Below are 22,014 nucleotides of genomic sequence, written 5' to 3'. Positions count from 1 at the left end.
TATATATAAAAGAATAAACCTGCCATTTTTTTTCTATAGATCTTATAAGAGCAAAAGAAAATATTTAAGAAAAGAAAAACACCTAGGATAAGGGATTTAGGAACTGGCATTTAGGAACTTTGACATTTGTAGTAACCAAGACATGTCTCTGATTACCATCACTTCACTTTGTGCTATGCAGACAGTTCCAATCCCTGACACTGTGGGTGTTTCTTTGTCCTCCCACAAGATGTTAAGTTTCATTGTTCATTTAACCTTTGCATAGCAGTAGAAACACATTTCTTATAGCAATAAAAATTATTTCACACTGATAATTTGCAGTGAAATTCAATGAAATGTTCTCATGAATTTCATGCAAGTTCCATAAAAGCTTAAAGTGCCCAAGGATAATCTGATGGATTTTTATCTTTATGATTAATATGTTTAGAGAAAAGGAAAATTGTCTGTCTTGAAAGAAAAATGATATGCACGTAGAACTTCAGTTTTAAAGGAGAGAAATTATGTTGTTGCCAAATATTGTCATACTGAGTGATATAGACAGTAAAAATGCTCATTGTAAAATATAATACACCTGTTACAAATGGGTAATTGTCTCTGGGAGGCATTTTATTAACAGCATTCAAAAAGATTACAAAAAATCTACGAGGGGGAAACTATTATAATTTAGTAGCTGCAATTATAAGTACCCTTGTTTTCAGGTTATTGTGAATTATAACTCTGTGGTTATGTCTCCATAAGAGCCCCTCATAAAGTATACAAATATTAATTTCTTCTTTAGTTTAAAAAATCATCCTCTGTAATGGGGATAGAGAAAAGAATAATTTGATCTTATTTCATTTCCATATATTTAACAGCTTAAATATTCCTAGAAAGATGGAACATGGCCTCTATTTGTCTAAAGACTCAGAAAGTCCTGACATTTGAGGTAAAGTACACAGAGTGTGTGTAGTATAAGAAATCAAGAAGGCTCATTTGGCCATGACCAAAAAGTCAAAAGCCAGACAGAGAGACAAGAGTGAAGAAAACGGAGAACTTTCCAGAGCTTATGTCCAATGTGGAAGCTAACAAGTATCTGAGAAAAGATGCCAAGTACAAAGTGATAATTATTTTCAAAGTGAATAACTGCAGCTAGTTAAGGCCAAAGCTAAATAAAATCAACATAGGAGGGAGTTGGAAAAAATTCAGACTTAACACAAACATAAATGCACTTATGTTTGTATACATTATTTGTACAAATATGTGTGCATGCATCCAGAGGCAGGTTACCTGAAAGCAGAAAGCTACTCACTAATAATAGAGGAGTTTGGGAGAAGATAGCCAGGCAGTGGATGATGGGCAGCGTCATTCAGAGGAAACACGAGATTGAGGTGGAGAAGTGAAAACCCTATTATCAGGGTCCTTCCTTTCCCCCAGCACATAAAGAGGCTGCAGACTTGAAAGGAAATAGGATCTGAAGAAACAGAATGTCTTAAGAGGCCCCAAAAGAGTTATCACTTTTACCCAACATCAATATTTGCCGGGATTTTAAATAATTCCTCCATATCCATAAATAGTGATACCACTGCAAATGAATGAAATTGCATACATGATGAATTTACTGCCTTCATATAATCCCCAATAATCTAAAACGTATGTAAAAATGATAAAATATATTAAAATATAAAAGGAAGGGGGGTTGCTGGCCATTTTTTTTCCTTCCATGAGCCCTGGAACCCAGAGGGACCCCTGCGCATTACAGATTCATTCCTGTTTAATCATTTCCAGATGGTGCTATAGTTCCCAGTCTGACATATCTGTGTTAGCATGGCCACAATTATATGCAATGTTGGACGAGGTTGTGTACTTGGCCTAATTTAACGCTGTTGCTCACTGATAGCTCTAGTCCATATTTACTGCAAGTTTATTTAATAGCTAAAGCATTCCCCAAATCCTCAACTCTTGACTTCTAACTTTAGGCCCAGTATTATTAAATACTTTCCTTTTTTAATTCAACATTTACATTTCTTCCAGCACACATTTCCCAAAGGAAGAACTCTGCACAAAAATGGTTCTCCAATGCCTTACAGGGTTAAGTCTACCATTTTTAGTCGGTATTCAACACACTGACATCTGATTCAGACTCACTTATGCTCACGTTCTTCTCCATAAAACCCTAAAATTACAGAGGAAATAATGAATATTTCAGACTATAGGACATGCATTATATTCTTGGCTAGCTGGTGCAGACTGAGAAAGAGAAAGTCATCATTGGTCCTATGAGTGGAAAGTTGTTATTTACAGAAATTATGAGCAGGTGCTTTGGCACCAATCAATAACCAGATCTTTCTCTTAGTATAAAAGGCTGAGAATGGAGAGTGAGAAGCCATCTCTCATCACACACCATAAATATATACAATAAAAAAAATTCTAGGAGTTTTAGACAATCTATCAGTGAAGGAAGAATGTTAAATTTCATATGCACTTTGGGAACATCTGTTTTACCTGTCTTATAAAGGTCAAATGAGAGACAAATCATTTGGTGAGATGGACATTAGAGAAGACCACTCAAGAGTCAGGTATTATTCTACAGTTGTCTATTATTCTACAGTTGTCTCTAATAGATACCTTCCAGGTGCAATATCTCAACCACTCTATGATGCAACCAAATAGAACAAGCAACTGTGATACCATACCTTCCAGTTAACAGGGATCAGCACTAAAGACAAAGACAAATATAGCTATATTTAACTGAAGAGTAACTTTTGAGGAATGTGAATGAGCCCCTTAACCTAACATTTAAAGCACTGCATATGACTACATCATTATTTTATAAAACACAGAGGTTTAGACTAATTTCTGCCTTCCTAATAGAAACAACTAAATGTTATTAGATTAAATTCTGTTGGGTTATCTTGTCCCATTATGTAACACGCATTCCCTGAGATTGTTGGTCAGAACAGGCTGACTCAAGTATGAAGATGTAAGCTAAAAGATGTATATGGAAACCCACAGGGCGCACATCTCACCAGCATAACATGAGTTACAACACCATCAGAAGAAGGAACATGAGTTACAACACCATCACAAGTTTAGATATTTTGGTTCTTGGACCGATCTTTAAATCCGTCAATCATGTATTTTGTGAAAACAAAACAAAACAAAAAACCCAGCCATGAGTTTGTCACCTCTTTTTTGTTTTCTTTTTCTGTCCCCCCAGCTGGAGTGCAGTGACATGATCTCAGCTCACTGTAACCTCCATCTCTCGGGTTCAAGCGATTCTTCTGCCTCCGCTTCCCAAGTAGCTGAGATTACAGGCATGTGCCTCCACGTTTAGTCAATTTTTAAATTTTTAATAGAGACAGGGCTTCACCATGTTGGCCAGGGTGGGATCGAACACCTGACCTCAGGTGTTCCACCTGCCTCAGGCTTCCTAAGTGATGGGATGACAGGCATCAGCCACTGTACCCGGAACCGGGTTATTTCTCTAATCCCATGTTTTCTATTTTGAGCAACTTTACAATGGTGAAAAATGAAGACTCATATATGTATGCACAATCACTCTTTGTTGAACCATCAATCCCACCCAGGTCCCCATTTTCAGCTATTTCTACAAATAGCAACTGGTTCTTTCTGGGTAAAATAGTCTTACACATCAATAAGATGCTACTGCACAAAAAAAGAAAAAAAAAAAAAAAAAAAAAAAAAAAAAAAAAAAAAGTTCATTCTGGGGAAAGTCCTTTTCTATCTGAAAAAAAAATATTTTCTTAAAACGTAGACTATTAAGTAAACAACGTTGGACCTTCTCCTATATCTTAGGACAACCAAATGAATCTTGTTTTTTTATAAGTCTGGATGCTTTCCAAGCAACAACATATGGTGTTCCAAGGAATCAGAAAATCTAATAAAAGTAAGTAGACTCTCTAGCCCAAGAGAACAAAACAGGGCCAGATTGACCCTGGCTGTGAAAAGCCCACAGAATCTCTCTGACATGCTTGGCCTGGTAAAACATTTGGATGCTGAGCTTTTCTGAGTGAAAATAAGAGTCAGCAAAGGTTATAATTTCCAAAAGTCAGCAAAGGTTATAATTTCCAAAAGTGACCAGGAATTTAGGAATTGATTATTGTTTTCATATGGTTGTGAAATGACTAAGTTATCATGTTATGTTTTATTTTATATATATGTTATGCTGCATATATATTAATGCATATGTATTTATGTGACCAATGTCATCATTCACATAAAAGCCTTCATCTTTAAGACAGAGTGTTGGGACAGTGGTTTGTGTTTCATCTTTGAGCTCTGGATGAGACACTTGTGAAATTCAAGCTAATGGAATATGATTCACACTGAGAGTGATTTTTCCATGGTTGTCATTTCGAGTTCTTCTCCCTAATTCAACAAAATTCCTTCTAGCCTGATGATCAGCAGGCAACCAAGTAAGAACCACCTCCTAGTGCAACAGGCAGACTCCTCCAAAGGCTGTCAAGCAGGGAACCCAGGTTTTACTCCCTTAAGCCTGCCTGGTATTAGCATTTAATGCCATTTTCTGGCTCTAGCGTTTTTGCCTTCAAATCTAATATCCCTTCCAGGAGCAAAAAGGAATTAACCCATCTTCTGACAAACAGTACAGACTTGACTTCATGACCCACAATAATAGATTTAAAATCTAATAATACTCTATAATCCAATAAGCGAATCAAGATTGCCTGATAATCATTTCCTTTCGGCTTTTATACATTTATCACTATTCATTTTAAAACAAGGCCTTATGAACCACTAACTGAACCAAAATCATAAAAATGACAATCATATTAAAACAAAGTTTTAAATAATTCATCTACAATTGTTATATTATATACAATAGATACCTACTCTATGTTATATACTGACTTGAAATTTATTTTACATTTTCTCAATCCATTCTGAAGTTAAAGATCACTCATTCTTGCCAAATCAAACTCACACACCGGGTCCTATTGTGGGGACAGGTTAGTGGGGAGGGATAGCATTAGGAGATATACCTAATGTAAATGATGAGTTAAATGGGTGCAGCCCACGAACATGGCACATGTATACATATGTAACAAACTTGCACCTTGTGCACATATAACCTAGAACTTAAAGAATAATTAAAAATAAATAAAAGAGAAAAAAAATCTAAAGATGAAGAGAAAGTTATCCATAACCCTATCACCATATATCTATAAAAAAAAAAAGACAATGTGGCTTTTTCAATGTGGAGGAACTAAAAATGATAGAGAGCAAGCTACAGATATCAACAGTATCTTGTAAGATATACTATAGAAGAACTGCAAAGTTAAGGCTAAGACAATCTCAGAGCATGGGTTCCTGTGGGGAGGATTAAGGATAAGTTCATGAAGAAAGCAGCTTTTGCTCTGCCCCTGAAATTGGAGGAGGATTTACACAAGAGGAGATAAAGGGTTGTGCTTTCTCAGCCAGAGAAGTGGTAGGACTAAAATCATGGAGATGAGGGGATATGGGGAATGACTTGAGAAAGACAAAGGATCCTGTTTGAAGTGATCATTTTATAGACACAGACAAGTCAGTAGGTGTACTAAAGAATAAGAAACTTATTTAGTAGGCAATTAACCACTAAGCATTCTTCTCCTCTTTATAACTTGCATGAATTTACGTATTTTGATTAATTTCCCTTCTATTTGTTTTCTCTCTATTATACAACATGAAAGTATACATAGAGGGTTTATTGTTGCTGGTTAATGTTATAATTTGGCATAAATGTTGCAGAATTTTCAAGCTTAACTCTGAAAAAATGAGAATAAGAATGGCTATCATCCAGAGAGGCATGTTGTGTAAATTAAAGATGATCGAGTAACTTAATGTGACTTTGAAGTATGGAAGTATGACTTGGGATTGGAAATGGTATGCTCCAACCAGCACTTTCAATTTTGGAGGAATGACATAGGGAGTATTTGAGATTATCCATAGTGATGGCAGAGGGGTACAATTCTTCAAGCAATTACTTGAAGGCAGTGGCATTAGCCAGTCTTACCCTCAAATGTTGTCAACCTCACTTACTTCCTGCTCATGTCCCTGGTTTGGGTTTTTAACCTTACTTCTGAATTTTGGAGCAATCCAATATCCTTTCAGTAAACTTACTTTCTGCTTAAGTTAGCCCAAGCACAATTCTGTTGCTTGCAATAACATATTATTTTCTCTATTTTGATAAGATAGGGGAGTGGTCTACCTTTCTGGAACTGACAACATAATTGGTACTAGAGGACTAATTTGGGAGTTGTATATGTGTGAATAAATTAGATACATCAGTTATGTGGTCATTACAGAGAGTCTGACCATTGTTATGATTGTTCTGACCAACAATCAGAAGGTCTCAGATGAGAACTTGGGCAGTAAAAAGAAACTGGGAGAAGAAAAGATGGCAACATTTATAGAACTTACTGACTGAACTGTATTGAGAGTAAGGATATGGAGCAGTGGATAATAACTGGTTTCAAAGTGGATATTTACAAAGGTATGCACAGGCACTGAAGACACTAATGGCATTTCCTTATCATTATTCACAATCAAGAGACTTCTGAGGCCTTCTTTATCAACTGAAACAAAAGGTACAAATATCCTCACTATGAAAACATTATTGCTCATTGGCAGTAATATCTATTAGTAATGCTGAGTAAATGTGCTAATTTATTTATTTACTTTATTTTTTTGCCATGAACCATGGCCTTTGCTTTCATCCCACTGTCTAGCTGGGAGGGAGGTGGCGCTGTTGAACCTGGGGCTCACTCCTCTGACACTATGTGTAGCATCCTGCTGGTACTGGTTCACCGGATGATGCTGAGTATCTATTCTTAATATCACCTTCAGGAATGTCACATGAGAAGCCTGAAATCAACCATGCTGGGAGTATTTACACCAAATAGGCAAATGCTACAAATTGGGGCTTTGGTTAGCCCTGCTGGGTCTTGCTTATACCAGTAGTTGCCCTCTGTACATGTGGGTTTTGAATCCCACGAATATTGCATTTTCCATCTGCATTTGGTTGAAAAAACTCCACAAATAAGTGAATCTGGGCAATTCGAATCCATGTAGTTCAAGGGCAAACTGTACTTTAAACTTTCAGGTATGCATCATTATAACAGTATTTTCTTAGATTGTAAACTCCTCGAGAGCTGTAGACATTGCTACATTCCTACCTGTCTTTCCAATCCAACTTGAGGGCAGCACATAGATTTTCAACTAGCATTGACTGATGAACGGCAAACTTAAATTCAAAGACACATCCAGTAGTGAGAAGTCTTCTGCATCTAACTGCAATGACATTTCTACTTTTACCTCGCTCCTCTAACTCCCAGATCTCCTTTAACTCCCTCCTCATTCTCTCTGAATTCTCTACTCTCCCATGTCATGCTCTGTGCCTTCTTTCTGTTTCCCTAATCCTCTCCTCCAAATCTAGTCTCATATAATCACAAAATGGCAGAGTTGGAAGGAATTTAAGCAATCATCTATTTCATTTCCCCGATGACATAACATGGTCTAGAGAGTTTAAATGATTTGTTCAAAATTGGACAAGTATCTAGTGGGTCAACCATGGTTTAGACCAAGCTCTCCATAATTTTGTTCCAGCAGTCTTCTTTCCACCACTCAATACAACCACACAGAACCTGCCGGACTATTCACAAAATTCATTCTCTCTCTCTCTCTCTCTCTCTCTCTCTCTCTCTCTCTCTCTGTCTCTTGTTCTTGATCTCTCTTTTCCCCAAACACAAGATCCCTGCCTTTAAATAATCTGTGCTTAAGAGATTACACCTGAAAATTCTAACTTGGACTTGCTAGTCCAGCCTAGAGATACGAAAGAAGAATGGGAGTCTCTATTCATTAATGAAGTGAGAGCTATTATTTTTCAGCAGTGAAACAGAATTTGAACTACTCCCCTTGACTTTCTTATGAATTTTATTCTTTATTTTGTTTGGCACCTTGTTATTTGCCATTAACTTATATTTATCAAGTCAAGACAAAAAGGATGCCCTATGATGACATTTCTTTTCTTTAGAATCTCCATTCACTCTCTGAAGGTCTATTTTCTTTCAATTCAATAACAACAAAACCTAGTCGTGGGGGGAGGGGGAGAAAGTGCCCATAATGTTAATCTCCCAAACTGGAGTTTTCTCAGCTTTTGAACATATCATAGCACCTCTTGTTATTTACTGCCTTTATCTAAGGGAGTTTCAGATGCAGCATGTTTCGATGGGGAATATTAAGTGACATATTAGGTCACTTAAGAATGATTCTTAGGTTTTTCAAAACGATTCCTCATTTGCATGAAGTGGTTAATGCAGCTCTTAGGAAAGGCATATTACTAAATTCTGACAATAATCATTTCATGGATGAGAAAAATCAGGTCCAATGAGTAGTAAGTTAGCATAATGAAGATTTTTTTTCTTTTTGTTGGGGAAGGGGTGGCTGAGCATGGGAAAAGTTTAATGATTATTCTGGGAAGAGAAAGAAAATGAGGCAGGGGACGAATCTCTGCTTTTCCTGCCTAAAGTTGAATGAAATGTGCTTTGTTTCTCATTTCTCTGCTCCACTGGGCTTCCATGAGACCACTTCCTAGCTGTCTCTTCTGCCCAGGGCTGCTGCCGCCACCTGGTTCAGAGGAAGGGGCACCTGGGACGGGCTGAGCTGGGCAGGTGCCCTGATCCACCATGCCTGCCATGCAGAGCCATGCCAGCCTTGAGGCCCTCCTAGGAGAGGGCCATGGTGATGCGAGGCCAAGCCTTAATGGCTTCCAGGTCCAGGGAGGGTTTCCAACCACCTTGACCTGGGGCAGGGTCCAGAAGGAAAATGTCCTGTGGTCAAGGTTGTCTGCCCGCTGTACAGAATCTAGAGCTCATGGCTCAGTGGGGTCCCATCCCAGATAGCAAACAAGAGAGACAGAAAGCAAACAGAAAGCAGTGCATAATGAAGATGTGCACCCAGTTCTTGACTATAAAGTAGGCTTCAATGCTCCCAGTTGTATTAGTTTCCTAAGGTCATAGTAACAAAGTAACACAAGGTAGATGGCTGAAAACACTAGATAGTTGTGGAGACCAGAAATCTGAATTCAAGGTGTTGCTAGGGCCCTGCTCTCTCTGCAGACTCTGGGCAGAAGCTGCTCCACTCCTTTCTCTTAGCATCTTTTTGGCTGACCATGCTGGGCATTCCCTGGCTTGTAGATGAGTTACTCCAATCTCTGCCTCCTTCATCACATGGTATTCTCTGTGTGTTTTCTCCTCTTCTTCTTCTAAAGACATTGGTCATATTGGATTAGGGTCCATCCTACTCCAAAATGCCCTTAATTCACATCTTAATCACATCCACAAAGGCCATATTTCTAAATGAGGTCATATTCTGAGGTCTTGCAAAGAACATGGATTTTTGAGAAGATATATTCTACCCAGTGTACCAGCCAACTTCTATATGGAAATAATCCACTTCCTAGCTATGGCGCAATCTCCATAGGGTTGTGTCTATTGGTATTTGCCACCTTATTAAACTCCTGACAAAACTGCGCAGATATGCACAGTATTTTCGAGCCATTGTTGTTTCAAATATTTTACAACCTCACATTTAGTTTTAAAGGTATCCATGTCCTAACAGTGCTGTAAAATGTTTCTTCATCACAGAGACAGATGAGATCCTCCTTGTTTCAAATGATAGAAGTAAAACAGAAAACACATTTCTCTCTTGGAAACTCACACGGCTAAGGAAAACAGATGCAATAAAAATAAACACACTCTTCTGCTGACTCAGAATTTCTGGAGATTTCCTATTTCGTCAAGTTTGTCTCGTTTATAAAATGTTGCCCTGGGAAACGTAAAGGAATTAAGGCAGGACAGACAAGTAATAATGCGGAAGGTAAAGGTTGGTGGGGGATAGGACTGCTGTTTTTAGTGGAATCTTCTACATGGAAAGAAAACTTCAGGCAACTTGGGGTGACAAATGTTGTTCTATATTCCTTCCGATTATGGGAGTTTGTGGGGTGATAAAACAACAACAAAACACCTAATATGAGGTTGAAATGAAGTTGAGAGTGCTTTTTTTTTTTTTTTTGTTTTTTTTTTTGATTTTTTTTTTTTTTGAGACGGAGTCTCGGCTCTGTCACCAGGCTGGAGCGCGTGCCATACTGTCCTAGATCATCAGCTCACTGCAAGTCCGCCTCCCGGGCTTCACGTGCGAATTCTCGCTTGTCTCGCCTTCAGCCGGGTAGTGCCTCTGGACTAACAGGCGCCGCCAACCGTCGCCCGGCTAAGTTTTTGTAGTTTTAGTAGAGACGGGGTTTCACCGTGTTAGGCAGGATGGGTCTCGTCCCTTCCTTTGTACCTCGTCACACGTCCGCGCTCGGCCGTTCCCTCCCAAAGTGCTGGGATTACAGGCTTGAGCCACCGTGCCCGGCCTGAGTTTGCTGTTTTTAATCGTAGGATGTTAATCTGGACCTGAGCAGAAAATTGGCATGTTCAACATACAAATCTGGATGTCTTGTTATAAGATCCGAAGAAAGTTATCTGTTAATTCAGGTGCCTTGGTTCATTTGTGTCTTGTCTGTGTTTACTAAGAAAAGACAAACAAAGCTAGCAGTTTTAATGGTATAGACTTTTTCACATTTCCTAAGGGCTGAAGTATGAACACATAAATGTATACTGAAAAAAAACATTTAATTTCTGTTTTTTGCTTTATTCAGTAAACATTCATTGTGGTAGGTCTTGTACTATCAGAATTCTTGCGTTTTTTAACAACTATATTTCACTGGTAAACTGCATCCTATTCTGGAGATTTTTAGCCTATAAAATAGAAACTTTAAAGAGGAATGTCTCAAAATTTGACCTATTTTAAATGTTATGTGAAAAAGAATGCTTCCTTTATCCAGCATTTCTGGGAAATGAAGTTTGCCTTGCTAAGTACCAACACTTAAAAGATAATTTTTACCAAATGTCTCTGAGGCATATATATAATTGCTATTTTTGTTTCCTTCTTGAACATCTAAAACTTCTGTCTGACTTTGTTGGCTGTTATTTGGAAAGTTAAGGCAACTGGAAGAAAAACCGCTAAGGCAAAACTAATTCTAGATTAGTCATTCTTACACAGGATAAACTAATTCTAGATTAGTCATTCTTACACAGGATAAAGATTTGCTCCTGAATGGTGAAACATCAGATGCCTGAACTACTAGCAGAACAGCTCACCCGTAACGTTTATTCTGCCTGACGTTCCCTAACCTTGGCAAGTAAGAAGAGCTAATTATAATCTGTTCTCACATTTCTCAAAGAGTTTCACAGATAGGAGTTATTATTAACAGGAATAACTATTGGAAAAACACAGGACTCAGAGTAATACAAATGAATCCATCTATGCAAAAGTGCCCTATAATAGTTTTAATAAATAACTTCATTTAGGGCAAGATTAAAACAATAATTAACCCAAAATATGTGGTTCTTAATTATATGTATCATGACCTTATACTTTTACTTGATAAAGCAACATCATTATTTTTTCCCAATTACAAACAACACAGTTTTAAGCAGACATTTAAAACATGGAAGAAAATACCACGAAGAAAAGAAAATAATTCATATTTCTATTTTCAGAGACAGATATTATATTTTGTATATCTTTCAGGATTTATAGATAGATGTCTTTTTTGATGGATACCTTATTAAAATTGGTTTTACACTTTTCTTTACCATTTTTCTACACTTAACAAAAGACTCTTGTATTATTTAGATCTTGCATTGGTTGTAACTTTCATATTCACCAATATATTATGCATATTTTCTATTATATGACACAGGTGTTCAGTGTCTAAATTATCTATTAGGCACCTTTCAAAATTTTCCACAATAGTGCCAAAAACCACAGGGAAGAGGACATTAGTAATAGCGCTAAAGGATCACATTCCTTTAAAGCTTTCTGTTTTCTCTTTGACATTCCACTATATAGTAGATTTGTGTTTACTTCAAATGTCACATAATAAATTATTTAACTTTTTCTTCCAAAATCTTCAAATAAACCCAATGAATTACATCAGATTTATTTCGTGGTATTGCATATTCCCTAGGACATTGCTGTGGGCATCTGTACACCCCAGTTTTAGGAGTGCTGATTTAATTTATGATTTTCTAAAAGCATCTGCCTGAATCAATAATGAAGTCGTGCTGTAGAAGCTATGCCTTAAGACTCTGGATTTTGGAGGAGAGAATGGGGCTGGGGAGAGGTACTTTTATTACACAAAATGACAAAGTTCAAGGTTTAATGCCAAAGGTCACAGCGTTTTGTTTTTTTAAATAGTCCTTGACACTAAAGTCTGTTCTATAACATACTGGGGAAGTTGAACCTTTATACTTTGGTGAATGTTAGGTTGTTGTTCACACAATCAGTTTTCACTGTTATTATCTTATTTTGAAAAACAGTAACTTCTTAGGCTACATTTCCTGGGCCCTATGTTAGAATCTGTAGATGAAATATAAGCTCTCAAGCTTCTCTTGCTCCTGAGGAGCTCAAAATTCATAAAATAAATATAAATATGTATTATTCCATTATATACATATGGAATAATATAAGAAATATATGTAAATATATATTCCAGTATATATATTATATATAATGATGTATGTAGAATTATATAAATGAACTGCATGTTAATATATATGTTACTAATGAATAATAATGTAATTAGCAANTAATATATATACATATGGAATATATATATGTATATATACATATTATGGAATATATATATATATGTATATATAAGACAGAGCCAAGAATGAGTAGAAGAAGAGGTATTGAAGACATGAGCTACAGAAGACTTTTATGGAGCAATGGCTGAGAGAAGTTGAGAAAGCAAATGTTCTAAAAATATATATTCATGCTTGGGAAGATGGAGAATTTTTTTTTCCTGAGATAAATGGTGAAAAAAAGAGTTTGGAGGCAGATGCAGGCCCATTTAGGGGGTGAAAATGGGAAATTAAAGGAATTTATCACAAAATGGCTTTTCAAAGGACACAAGAATACCAGCAGAGTGAAGAATGTGCCTGGGAGAAATGGGAGGATTTGAGGATTGCTGGAGAAAATGGGTGCCAGGAAATGAGAAATTCATGTGTCTGGGGCCCTAAAAGGCCTAGCTAAGGTAAGATATCAGCATATTTAGTGGTTCCAATCAGCATGACCAGCAGCAGTTTTGGAAAATTCAGATGGTTATATGACCTCAATTGCAAAGACAATTAAAGCCTTTATGGCAGAATATGGGGTGAATAATCTATTCATATTATTATATGAATATAGATCTAGAATCTATTTACAATAATAGATTTACTTATTGTAAATAAATTATAATTTATTGTAAATACGTTTATTTACCATAAAGCCATTATGGCAGAATATCAGCTGAATGATCTATTCATATTATTATATGAATGTATATCTAGAATCTATTTACAGGAGTGTGTTGATAAATAAATGTATTAATATGTGCAAAACGCTTAGCACATTGCCTGGCACATAGTCTTGAAATTTGTGTGAAAAATTTAAGATATAGGACAAAATAGAATTCAAAATTCAGAATGTGAATGGATTTGGATAAGGTGTTAATCATTAAATCTATAATTATTGGGTGAAAAAGTAAGAGGCTGTTTATGGAATCCCCGAAACCAGGAGGCCTTGATGATCTAGAATATATTTTTCTTATTATTAATGTTACTAGAAAACAGCCTTCGGAGGAGTAATGAAGATGAGAAAGTGGTGATTATATGAGATTTTTAACCTTAAGATTTCAAAGGGGATGCTCAGGCCCCGAATGTAACTGTGGGAGTGACTTATTGCAGAAGCAGGTTTGCACTATCTATTAGACTCAAAGAAGTTGATGTTTTAGATAGGGTGTGTCACCTGAAGTTGAAATTGCCCAAGATTTAGAATCCAGAGATAAACTATGAGAAGAATAAAAATTCAGATGTGTGGCCTTAAAAGAAAAGAAACCTTTGAGTAGGAGTGTTAGGGAAAAAAAAAGAAAAAGAAAAAAAAAAAAACAACTTTAAAAGAGGCATTGAGTAGCTAGAAAGACAATGACGCTACTATTAAATATTTTAAACGGAAGACTCAGTAAGGGAACAAACAGCCCCACTTCCGGGGGAACGTCTTAAATAGCAGAAATTCAGATTTCATTTAAAGGGGTGACTTTTTTAGAAAAGGTGTTTAGAATATAACTTTTTTTTTTCTTTTTGAAATAGAATGAGCCTTCTAGCTTGTACAGTAGAAATGGTTAGGAGAAGGAACGTGGCCTGGGGAAGGGGAAGGGTTAATACAGATGGAGAAGACAGTCTGGAAGATAACAGGTAGCCACAGGGGCCTTTGCCTTGTGCAGTTCTTGTGAACCTTTGGGAATAAGGAAAGCAGAAAATAAAGCTACATTCACCGAACAAAATTTCCTCAGGGTTTCTTAAACAACTTTAGTGCAAAGTTATTTTGTTGCCTACAAGACATGAAAATTTCATGGCAAAGTTCACAGGCAGATAAACTTTACTTCTTACTATATATGACTCTTTCCCATGTGTAACTAGAACTGGACCTGGAGATAAATGTAATTCCTCAGAAATTCCCAAATATTTAGTATATTTAGATACTAAAATACTTATTCTCATTTTCTGAAAGAATCACTTACCTCCAGTCACACACTCTGGGGTAAAAGAGATGTCATCAAGAGCAATAAAGATGTCCTCATTGCCATCCAAATCAGCTTCAAATGCCACCTTAAATGGACTGTTACTGGAGAGAGGCACATAGCCATATGTCCATCCCGTTCTTTTATTTCCAATCACTGACCACACCAGGATGTTTAGCCCCGATTCTTCAATGGTATACACCTTTAAAATCATTAAAAAATAACTTTTATGATTGGATATTAGAAGTATCAGGACATCCAGATGATTGATGAAAGAATGAAATCTCTGGCTATGTAACAGCTCAATATATTGCCTATTGTATTTTCTATCTGTAGAAATTGTGAGTTATAAAGTGAGTCAATGGATGTTATATTTTCCTTGGTTAGTAGGACCTTTGTTTGCTTCTGTCATCAACTTCTGTATGTCAAACTGGACATAATAAAAAAAAAAACTGTAAGTGTCTTAAGCATTTAAAAGCTGGAGGAGATATAAACACAATTTTTTTTATTGTAAAGAACTTTGTCTATGTTAGACTAAGGTTCTGTAACTGCAGAAAAGAGGACCCTCAAGATACATGAATATGATAAATGAATATGAGATTATAAAAGTCATTTTAAAACCACAGTAATATGCAGAAAATATTTTAACATTTTGAAGATGGAAATCTTCCTGGATTAACTACATTGATATTCAGCACTTTTTTTATAGTTCAGTGACTAACAAATGCAACAAACAAGAAATGAAAGAGAAATAGTTAGCTTTGAAAGCGACAAACATGCTAGATTTAGTATTTTGCTTATCAGTAGAAATAATTTTTTTAAAATATGGCATTTTCTAGTGCTGTTTAAAACATCCTATAATTAATGAGGAAAAGGTAAGATTGAAGAAATATTTCTATATTCTCTTTTGCACCTAAATTTTAAAGTTAGATACCAAAGTTATATATAATTTGGTAATATAGTAATATTTATATATCATACCATATATAATTAGATACTTATATATAATACTATCTATATATCTCTATATATTTATATTTGGCTTATAGTATACTTCAGCAATCAGTTACACAATGCTTTTTTTCACATGGGAAAATAAGACCCAGAGCAAAGCAAATACATGGATATTAATTTTTTTCTATTGCAATAGTACATTTTCCAATGACCTCCCTCTTACTAAAAAATCTTACTGTGTCACTGTTTTCTTAGTGTCAAAATTTATCTACAGTTAACTTATTCTATAAAATATGGCCTGGTGCAATGGCTCATGCCTGTAATCCCAGCAGTTTGGGAGGCCAAGGCAGGCAGAGGTCAGGAGATCGAGAGCATTCTGGCTAACATGGTGAAACCCCGTCTCTACTAAAATACAAAAGAAAACAAAAAATTAGCCGGGCATGGTGGCGGGCACCTGTAGTCCCAGCTACTTGGGAGGCTGAGGCAGGAGAATGGCGTGAACCCAGGAGGTGGAGCTTGCAGTGAGCTGAGATTGCGCCACTGCACTCCAGCCTGGACGACAGAGTAAGAATCCATCTCAAAAGAAATAAAATAAAATAAAATAAAATAATAATAAATAAATAAAATATATCCAAAATGTATACTGTAAGGAAAGAATACCAGTCATCTTATTACATTTTATGATATTATTGACNATACAGATGGAGAAGACAGTCTGGAAGATAACAGGTAGCCACAGGGGCCTTTGCCTTGTGCAGTTCTTGTGAACCTTTGGGAATAAGGAAAGCAGAAAATAAAGCTACATTCACCGAACAAAATTTCCTCAGGGTTTCTTAAACAACTTTAGTGCAAAGTTATTTTGTTGCCTACAAGACATGAAAATTTCATGGCAAAGTTCACAGGCAGATAAACTTTACTTCTTACTATATATGACTCTTTCCCATGTGTAACTAGAACTGGACCTGGAGATAAATGTAATTCCTCAGAAATTCCCAAATATTTAGTATATTTAGATACTAAAAATACTTATTCTCATTTTCTGAAAGAATCACTTACCTCCAGTCACACACTCTGGGGTAAAAGAGATGTCATCAAGAGCAATAAAGATGTCCTCATTGCCATCCAAATCAGCTTCAAATGCCACCTTAAATGGACTGTTACTGGAGAGAGGCACATAGCCATATGTCCATCCCGTTCTTTTATTTCCAATCACTGACCACACCAGGATGTTTAGCCCCGATTCTTCAATGGTATACACCTTTAAAAATCATTAAAAAATAACTTTTTATGATTGGATATTAGAAGTATCAGGACATCCAGATGATTGATGAAAGAATGAAATCTCTGGCTATGTAACAGCTCAATATATTGCCTATTGTATTTTCTATCTGTAGAAATTGTGAGTTATAAAGTGAGTCAATGGATGTTATATTTTCCTTGGTTAGTAGGACCTTTGTTTGCTTCTGTCATCAACTTCTGTATGTCAAACTGGACATAATAAAAAAAAAAAACTGTAAGTGTCTTAAGCATTTAAAAAGCTGGAGGAGATATAAACACAATTTTTTTTATTGTAAAGAACTTTGTCTATGTTAGACTAAGGTTCTGTAACTGCAGAAAAAGAGGACCCTCAAGATACATGAATATGATAAATGAATATGAGATTATAAAAGTCATTTTAAAAACCACAGTAATATGCAGAAAATATTTTAACATTTTGAAGATGGAAATCTTCCTGGATTAACTACATTGATATTCAGCACTTTTTTTATAGTTCAGTGACTAACAAATGCAACAAACAAGAAATGAAAGAGAAATAGTTAGCTTTGAAAGCGACAAACATGCTAGATTTAGTATTTTTGCTTATCAGTAGAAATAATTTTTTTAAAATATGGCATTTTCTAGTGCTGTTTAAAACATCCTATAATTAATGAGGAAAAAGGTAAGATTGAAGAAATATTTCTATATTCTCTTTTTGCACCTAAATTTTAAAGTTAGATACCAAAGTTATATATAATTTGGTAATATAGTAATATTTATATATCATACCATATATAATTAGATACTTATATATAATACTATCTATATATCTCTATATATTTATATTTGGCTTATAGTATACTTCAGCAATCAGTTACACAATGCTTTTTTTCACATGGGAAAATAAGACCCAGAGCAAAGCAAATACATGGATATTAATTTTTTTCTATTGCAATAGTACATTTTTCCAATGACCTCCCTCTTACTAAAAAATCTTACTGTGTCACTGTTTTCTTAGTGTCAAAATTTATCTACAGTTAACTTATTCTATAAAATATGGCCTGGTGCAATGGCTCATGCCTGTAATCCCAGCAGTTTGGGAGGCCAAGGCAGGCAGAGGTCAGGAGATCGAGAGCATTCTGGCTAACATGGTGAAACCCCGTCTCTACTAAAAATACAAAAAGAAAACAAAAAATTAGCCGGGCATGGTGGCGGGCACCTGTAGTCCCAGCTACTTGGGAGGCTGAGGCAGGAGAATGGCGTGAACCCAGGAGGTGGAGCTTGCAGTGAGCTGAGATTGCGCCACTGCACTCCAGCCTGGACGACAGAGTAAGAATCCATCTCAAAAGAAATAAAATAAAATAAAATAAAATAATAATAAATAAATAAAAATATATCCAAAATGTATACTGTAAGGAAAGAATACCAGTCATCTTATTACATTTTATGATATTAAATTGACATTCCAGAAATACTACCAAGAATCACCAAATATTCCAGAGGCAGAAGTTAACCATGTTGCTAGTGTCCCCAGGTACAAAAGAAATCTAAGATCAATTTCAGAAATCTAGCTGTTAATGGAAATTAAACAAAACAAAAAGAAATCAAGATGACTATAAACTAAAGAAAAATTTAAAACTTGCCCAAAGTTTGGAAACCTGAAATGTGAGACTTAAACCCTATAGTCAAATTGGACATTTTGGAAAAGATGATTCTCGAGACATTTCTTAAGAAAAAAAAAAAAAAAAACTTTTAATGTTGATCCTTTAATTAACAAAAGAAGCTAAGATATTCAGTCTGAAGGGAACTTGGATCTGTTGACTACTTCCAGTCTGACACATAAGCACTCATCCCAAAGAATCTTCAGCCCCAGCATCTGGTGGATACTTGGTTTACAAGCTTATCCAATTATTTTTACATTTCTTAAAAATTAAAAGATGTGAAATGTCTAATTCAATTTGTTGATAACAGAGCGTACTATACAGAACCTAATTCAAGTGAACTCTGAGTTTTACAAAATCTTGGTTTATATCACAGTAACTTAAAATAAATGGCTTTATTATATTTATTTTGTAAATTTTTTTCTGGCAAAATTACTTTAGAAAGCCAAATTACATGAAAATGTAACTGCAACACTTTTTTTCCCCAAACCTCTGCACATATTTATTAATGTATATATTTTTATTGATTTTACAGTTTATTTTTCTCTCTGTATTCAGTCTTTTAAACCTTCAGTCCTACATACTCTTGTCAAATTCATTTTCCTTCCATTCTCTTCCTACTCTACTTCTCAAAACCATACCATGACTTTTTCTCCCCCATGTCATGAGCATTAAACTCTCCAATACATGTCAACATATCTTACCCCATTATTTGACCCTACCACTAGCCCCAATTAATTCTGGTCAACTTTACTAACTCACTATTTATTTCAATGAAATTTCGGCCAGTTTGTAGGTAATTTCATTAGCAACATGTATACCTCCAGTGTATTAAATTGAATAATTACATGTTATGGCAAGTGTTTCCATAGCCACTGTGATCAATGAGGAAAACTGGGAGTATTATTTAAGAACTCATAATATTGTTTATTCATTATGTCTAATGGGAAGCCCATTAACAACTAAAATCACAGCATATATTTTTGTACTTCAATGGAATTTATATTACTGTATTCTGAGGGTTTCTTTGTGATAACTCTCAACAAAATGTTTATTTTTAATAACTTTTAAATGTCAATAATTTTCAAAACCACCATGCTAACTTCCTTGAAAATAATTAATTCCAATGTCATTTGTTTCTAATTTTACATATATCAAACATACTCTACTAAAACAGCAACACATACCACAGTAATAATTATTTGAAATAGCTTTCTAAAAATTAACTGCTGGATGAATTTGGCTATTTCTATTTTAATGTTTTTTAAATTTTAGTCGAACACAGATGCAGTAATATATTAACTGTCAACATTTTATGATGTAAAGTAATAATTTTAGCATAATCTTTGTCATAAAAATATAGATTCCAAGAATATATAAAAATATTAAATTACAGTAGAGTTTATGTTATCAAGGTTATATGTAAAGATATTATGTTCAAGCTACTGCTTATAATGTAGAACATCAAAAACTTAAAGAGAACTTGCTAAATTTAAACATTATTCAGTTTCTGAATAACAAAAAAGGTTTTAATTTAAGTAGGGGATTTAACACAAGAAATCGGGGAATTTAGTTATGAAGAATATAAAATTTTTTAAAAAACAGTATAAGCTGTTGAAATGATAAATGGATTTTTTTAAAATGATGTAACAAAATATTTTTATATTTTGACATACTGATTATTAACCAGAAAAATAACACAACTAAATGTCTTGACTTAAATTGTATTGATAACATGAGATATATGAAAAATTCAATATATAAACATATTCATACATATAATCAGAAAATTATTATTATTATTATTTTTTGAGACGGATTTTCTGTCACCCAGGCTGGAGTTCAGTGGCACGATCTCGGCTCACTGCAAACTCCACCCCCCAGGTTCACGCCATTCTCCTGCCTCAGCCTCCCGAATAGCTGGGACTACAGAGGCCCGCTACCACTCCCGGCTACTTTTTTTTGTATTTTTAGTTGAGACGGGGTATCACCGCATTAGCCAGGATGGTCTTGATCTGACCTCGTGATCCACCCACCTTGGCCTCCCAAAGGGCTGGGATTACAGGCGTGAGCCACTGTGTCCAACCCAGAAAATTATTTTTTAATATTTTCCTACTGAGACGAAATTTTAAATTGGAAATTTTCTGAGTGTTTTCCTTGTCCAACCATAAAGCCCAAATGTTTCTGTTTTTAGTTATTTAACAGCTTCTTGAGGGCTTCACCTTTAAATTCCCAGATTGTCAATAGCCATGTACAGTAGATGGAATAAGGTGAACACAAGTACATATATAAGTAAAATAGTCTTCTTAGGACTACACGAGTACATATATAAATAAAATAGTCTTGTTAGGACTTTCAAACATTCATTTCTAGTAGGAGAGTATCTAGAAATCATCATCTACAAGTCATAATTAGGTTGTATGCCTACTATAGTTTTTTCTATTTATGTATTATATAAATAAACATTTGCATATTAAAATTTGTCTACTTCCAGGGACAAGTACAATATAATGTATCTACACTTAGATCAAACTGTTATAACATATTTATCAGAAAATAATGTTGTGGACCATAGCTTGAACATGTGTACTGGAGGCAACATGGGGAAGGAGGGCAGGAGAGCAGAACTTGATTTTTACTGTGTATAATTATACACAGTATAATTGTGTTATTATAGTGTAACTATTAATTCTTTACAAAAGCAAACACTGAACAAAAGAAAAACAAATAATTTTTTTCTTTTGAAATTAAAAGATGTTTCTACCATAATCAATTCATCAACTTATTTAAAAGACAAATCCATCTACTTACAAAAACCAGGATTATTCAGGTACTGCTGTGAGAGTTAGTAGTGTTCTTACCATGTTTACAGATAAGGAGACAGAGACACACACACACACACACAACATGCAAAACATCAACAAATCCAGGAGCTGGCACTTTGAAAAAAACTAATAAAGTAGGTAGCTGCTAGCTAGACTAATAAAGAAGAAAAGAGAGAAAATTCAAATAAACAATCAGAAATGATAAGGGTGATATTACCACTGACTCCACAGAAATACAAACCACCATCAGAGAATATTATAAATACCTCTATGCACATGAACTAGGAAATCTAGAAGAAATCCATAAATTTCTAGACATATACACCCTGAAATTGAATCCCTGAACAGGCCAATAACGAGTTCTGAAATTGAAGCCGTAATAAATAGCCTACCAACCAAAAAATCCTAGGACCAGATGAATTCACAGCTGAATTCTACCAGATGTACAAAGAATAGCTGGTACCATTCCTACAGAAACTATAGCAAAAAAATTGAAAAGGAGGGACTCCTCCCTACCTCATTCTATTAGGGCAGCATCATCCTGATACCAAAACCTGGCAGAGATACAGCAAAAAAAGAGAAAACTTCAGGCCAATATCTTCAATCAACATAAATGCAAAAATCCTCAAAAAAAAAAAAAAAAAAAAAA

The 22,014-nt window shown here is 35.2% G+C and overlaps 1 protein-coding gene across 2 annotated transcripts in view; it reads right to left on the bottom strand.

Annotated features, from left to right (window-relative positions):
* MALRD1 (MAM and LDL receptor class A domain containing 1) overlaps positions 1 to 22,014 on the bottom strand; it is a 715,118-nt gene that overhangs the window by 144,800 nt on the left and 548,304 nt on the right. The window contains exon 33 of one of the 2 annotated variants that reach the window (XM_017869225.1): positions 14,669 to 14,870. In XM_017869225.1, coding sequence (XP_017724714.1) covers positions 14,669 to 14,870 — 202 coding nt within the window. Of the gene's footprint in view, positions 1 to 14,668; positions 14,871 to 16,678; positions 16,881 to 22,014 lie in introns of both variants that reach the window. The other variant, XM_017869224.1, reaches the window with a different exon arrangement.

The sequence above is a fragment of the Rhinopithecus bieti genome, unplaced genomic scaffold (genome assembly GCF_001698545.2).
Source record: "Rhinopithecus bieti isolate Rb0 unplaced genomic scaffold, ASM169854v2 scaffold_3043, whole genome shotgun sequence".
Lineage (NCBI taxonomy): Eukaryota > Metazoa > Chordata > Mammalia > Primates > Cercopithecidae > Rhinopithecus > Rhinopithecus bieti.
Note: the sequence above shows the minus strand (reverse complement) of the source record. Positions and strands in the feature narration are given on the sequence as shown.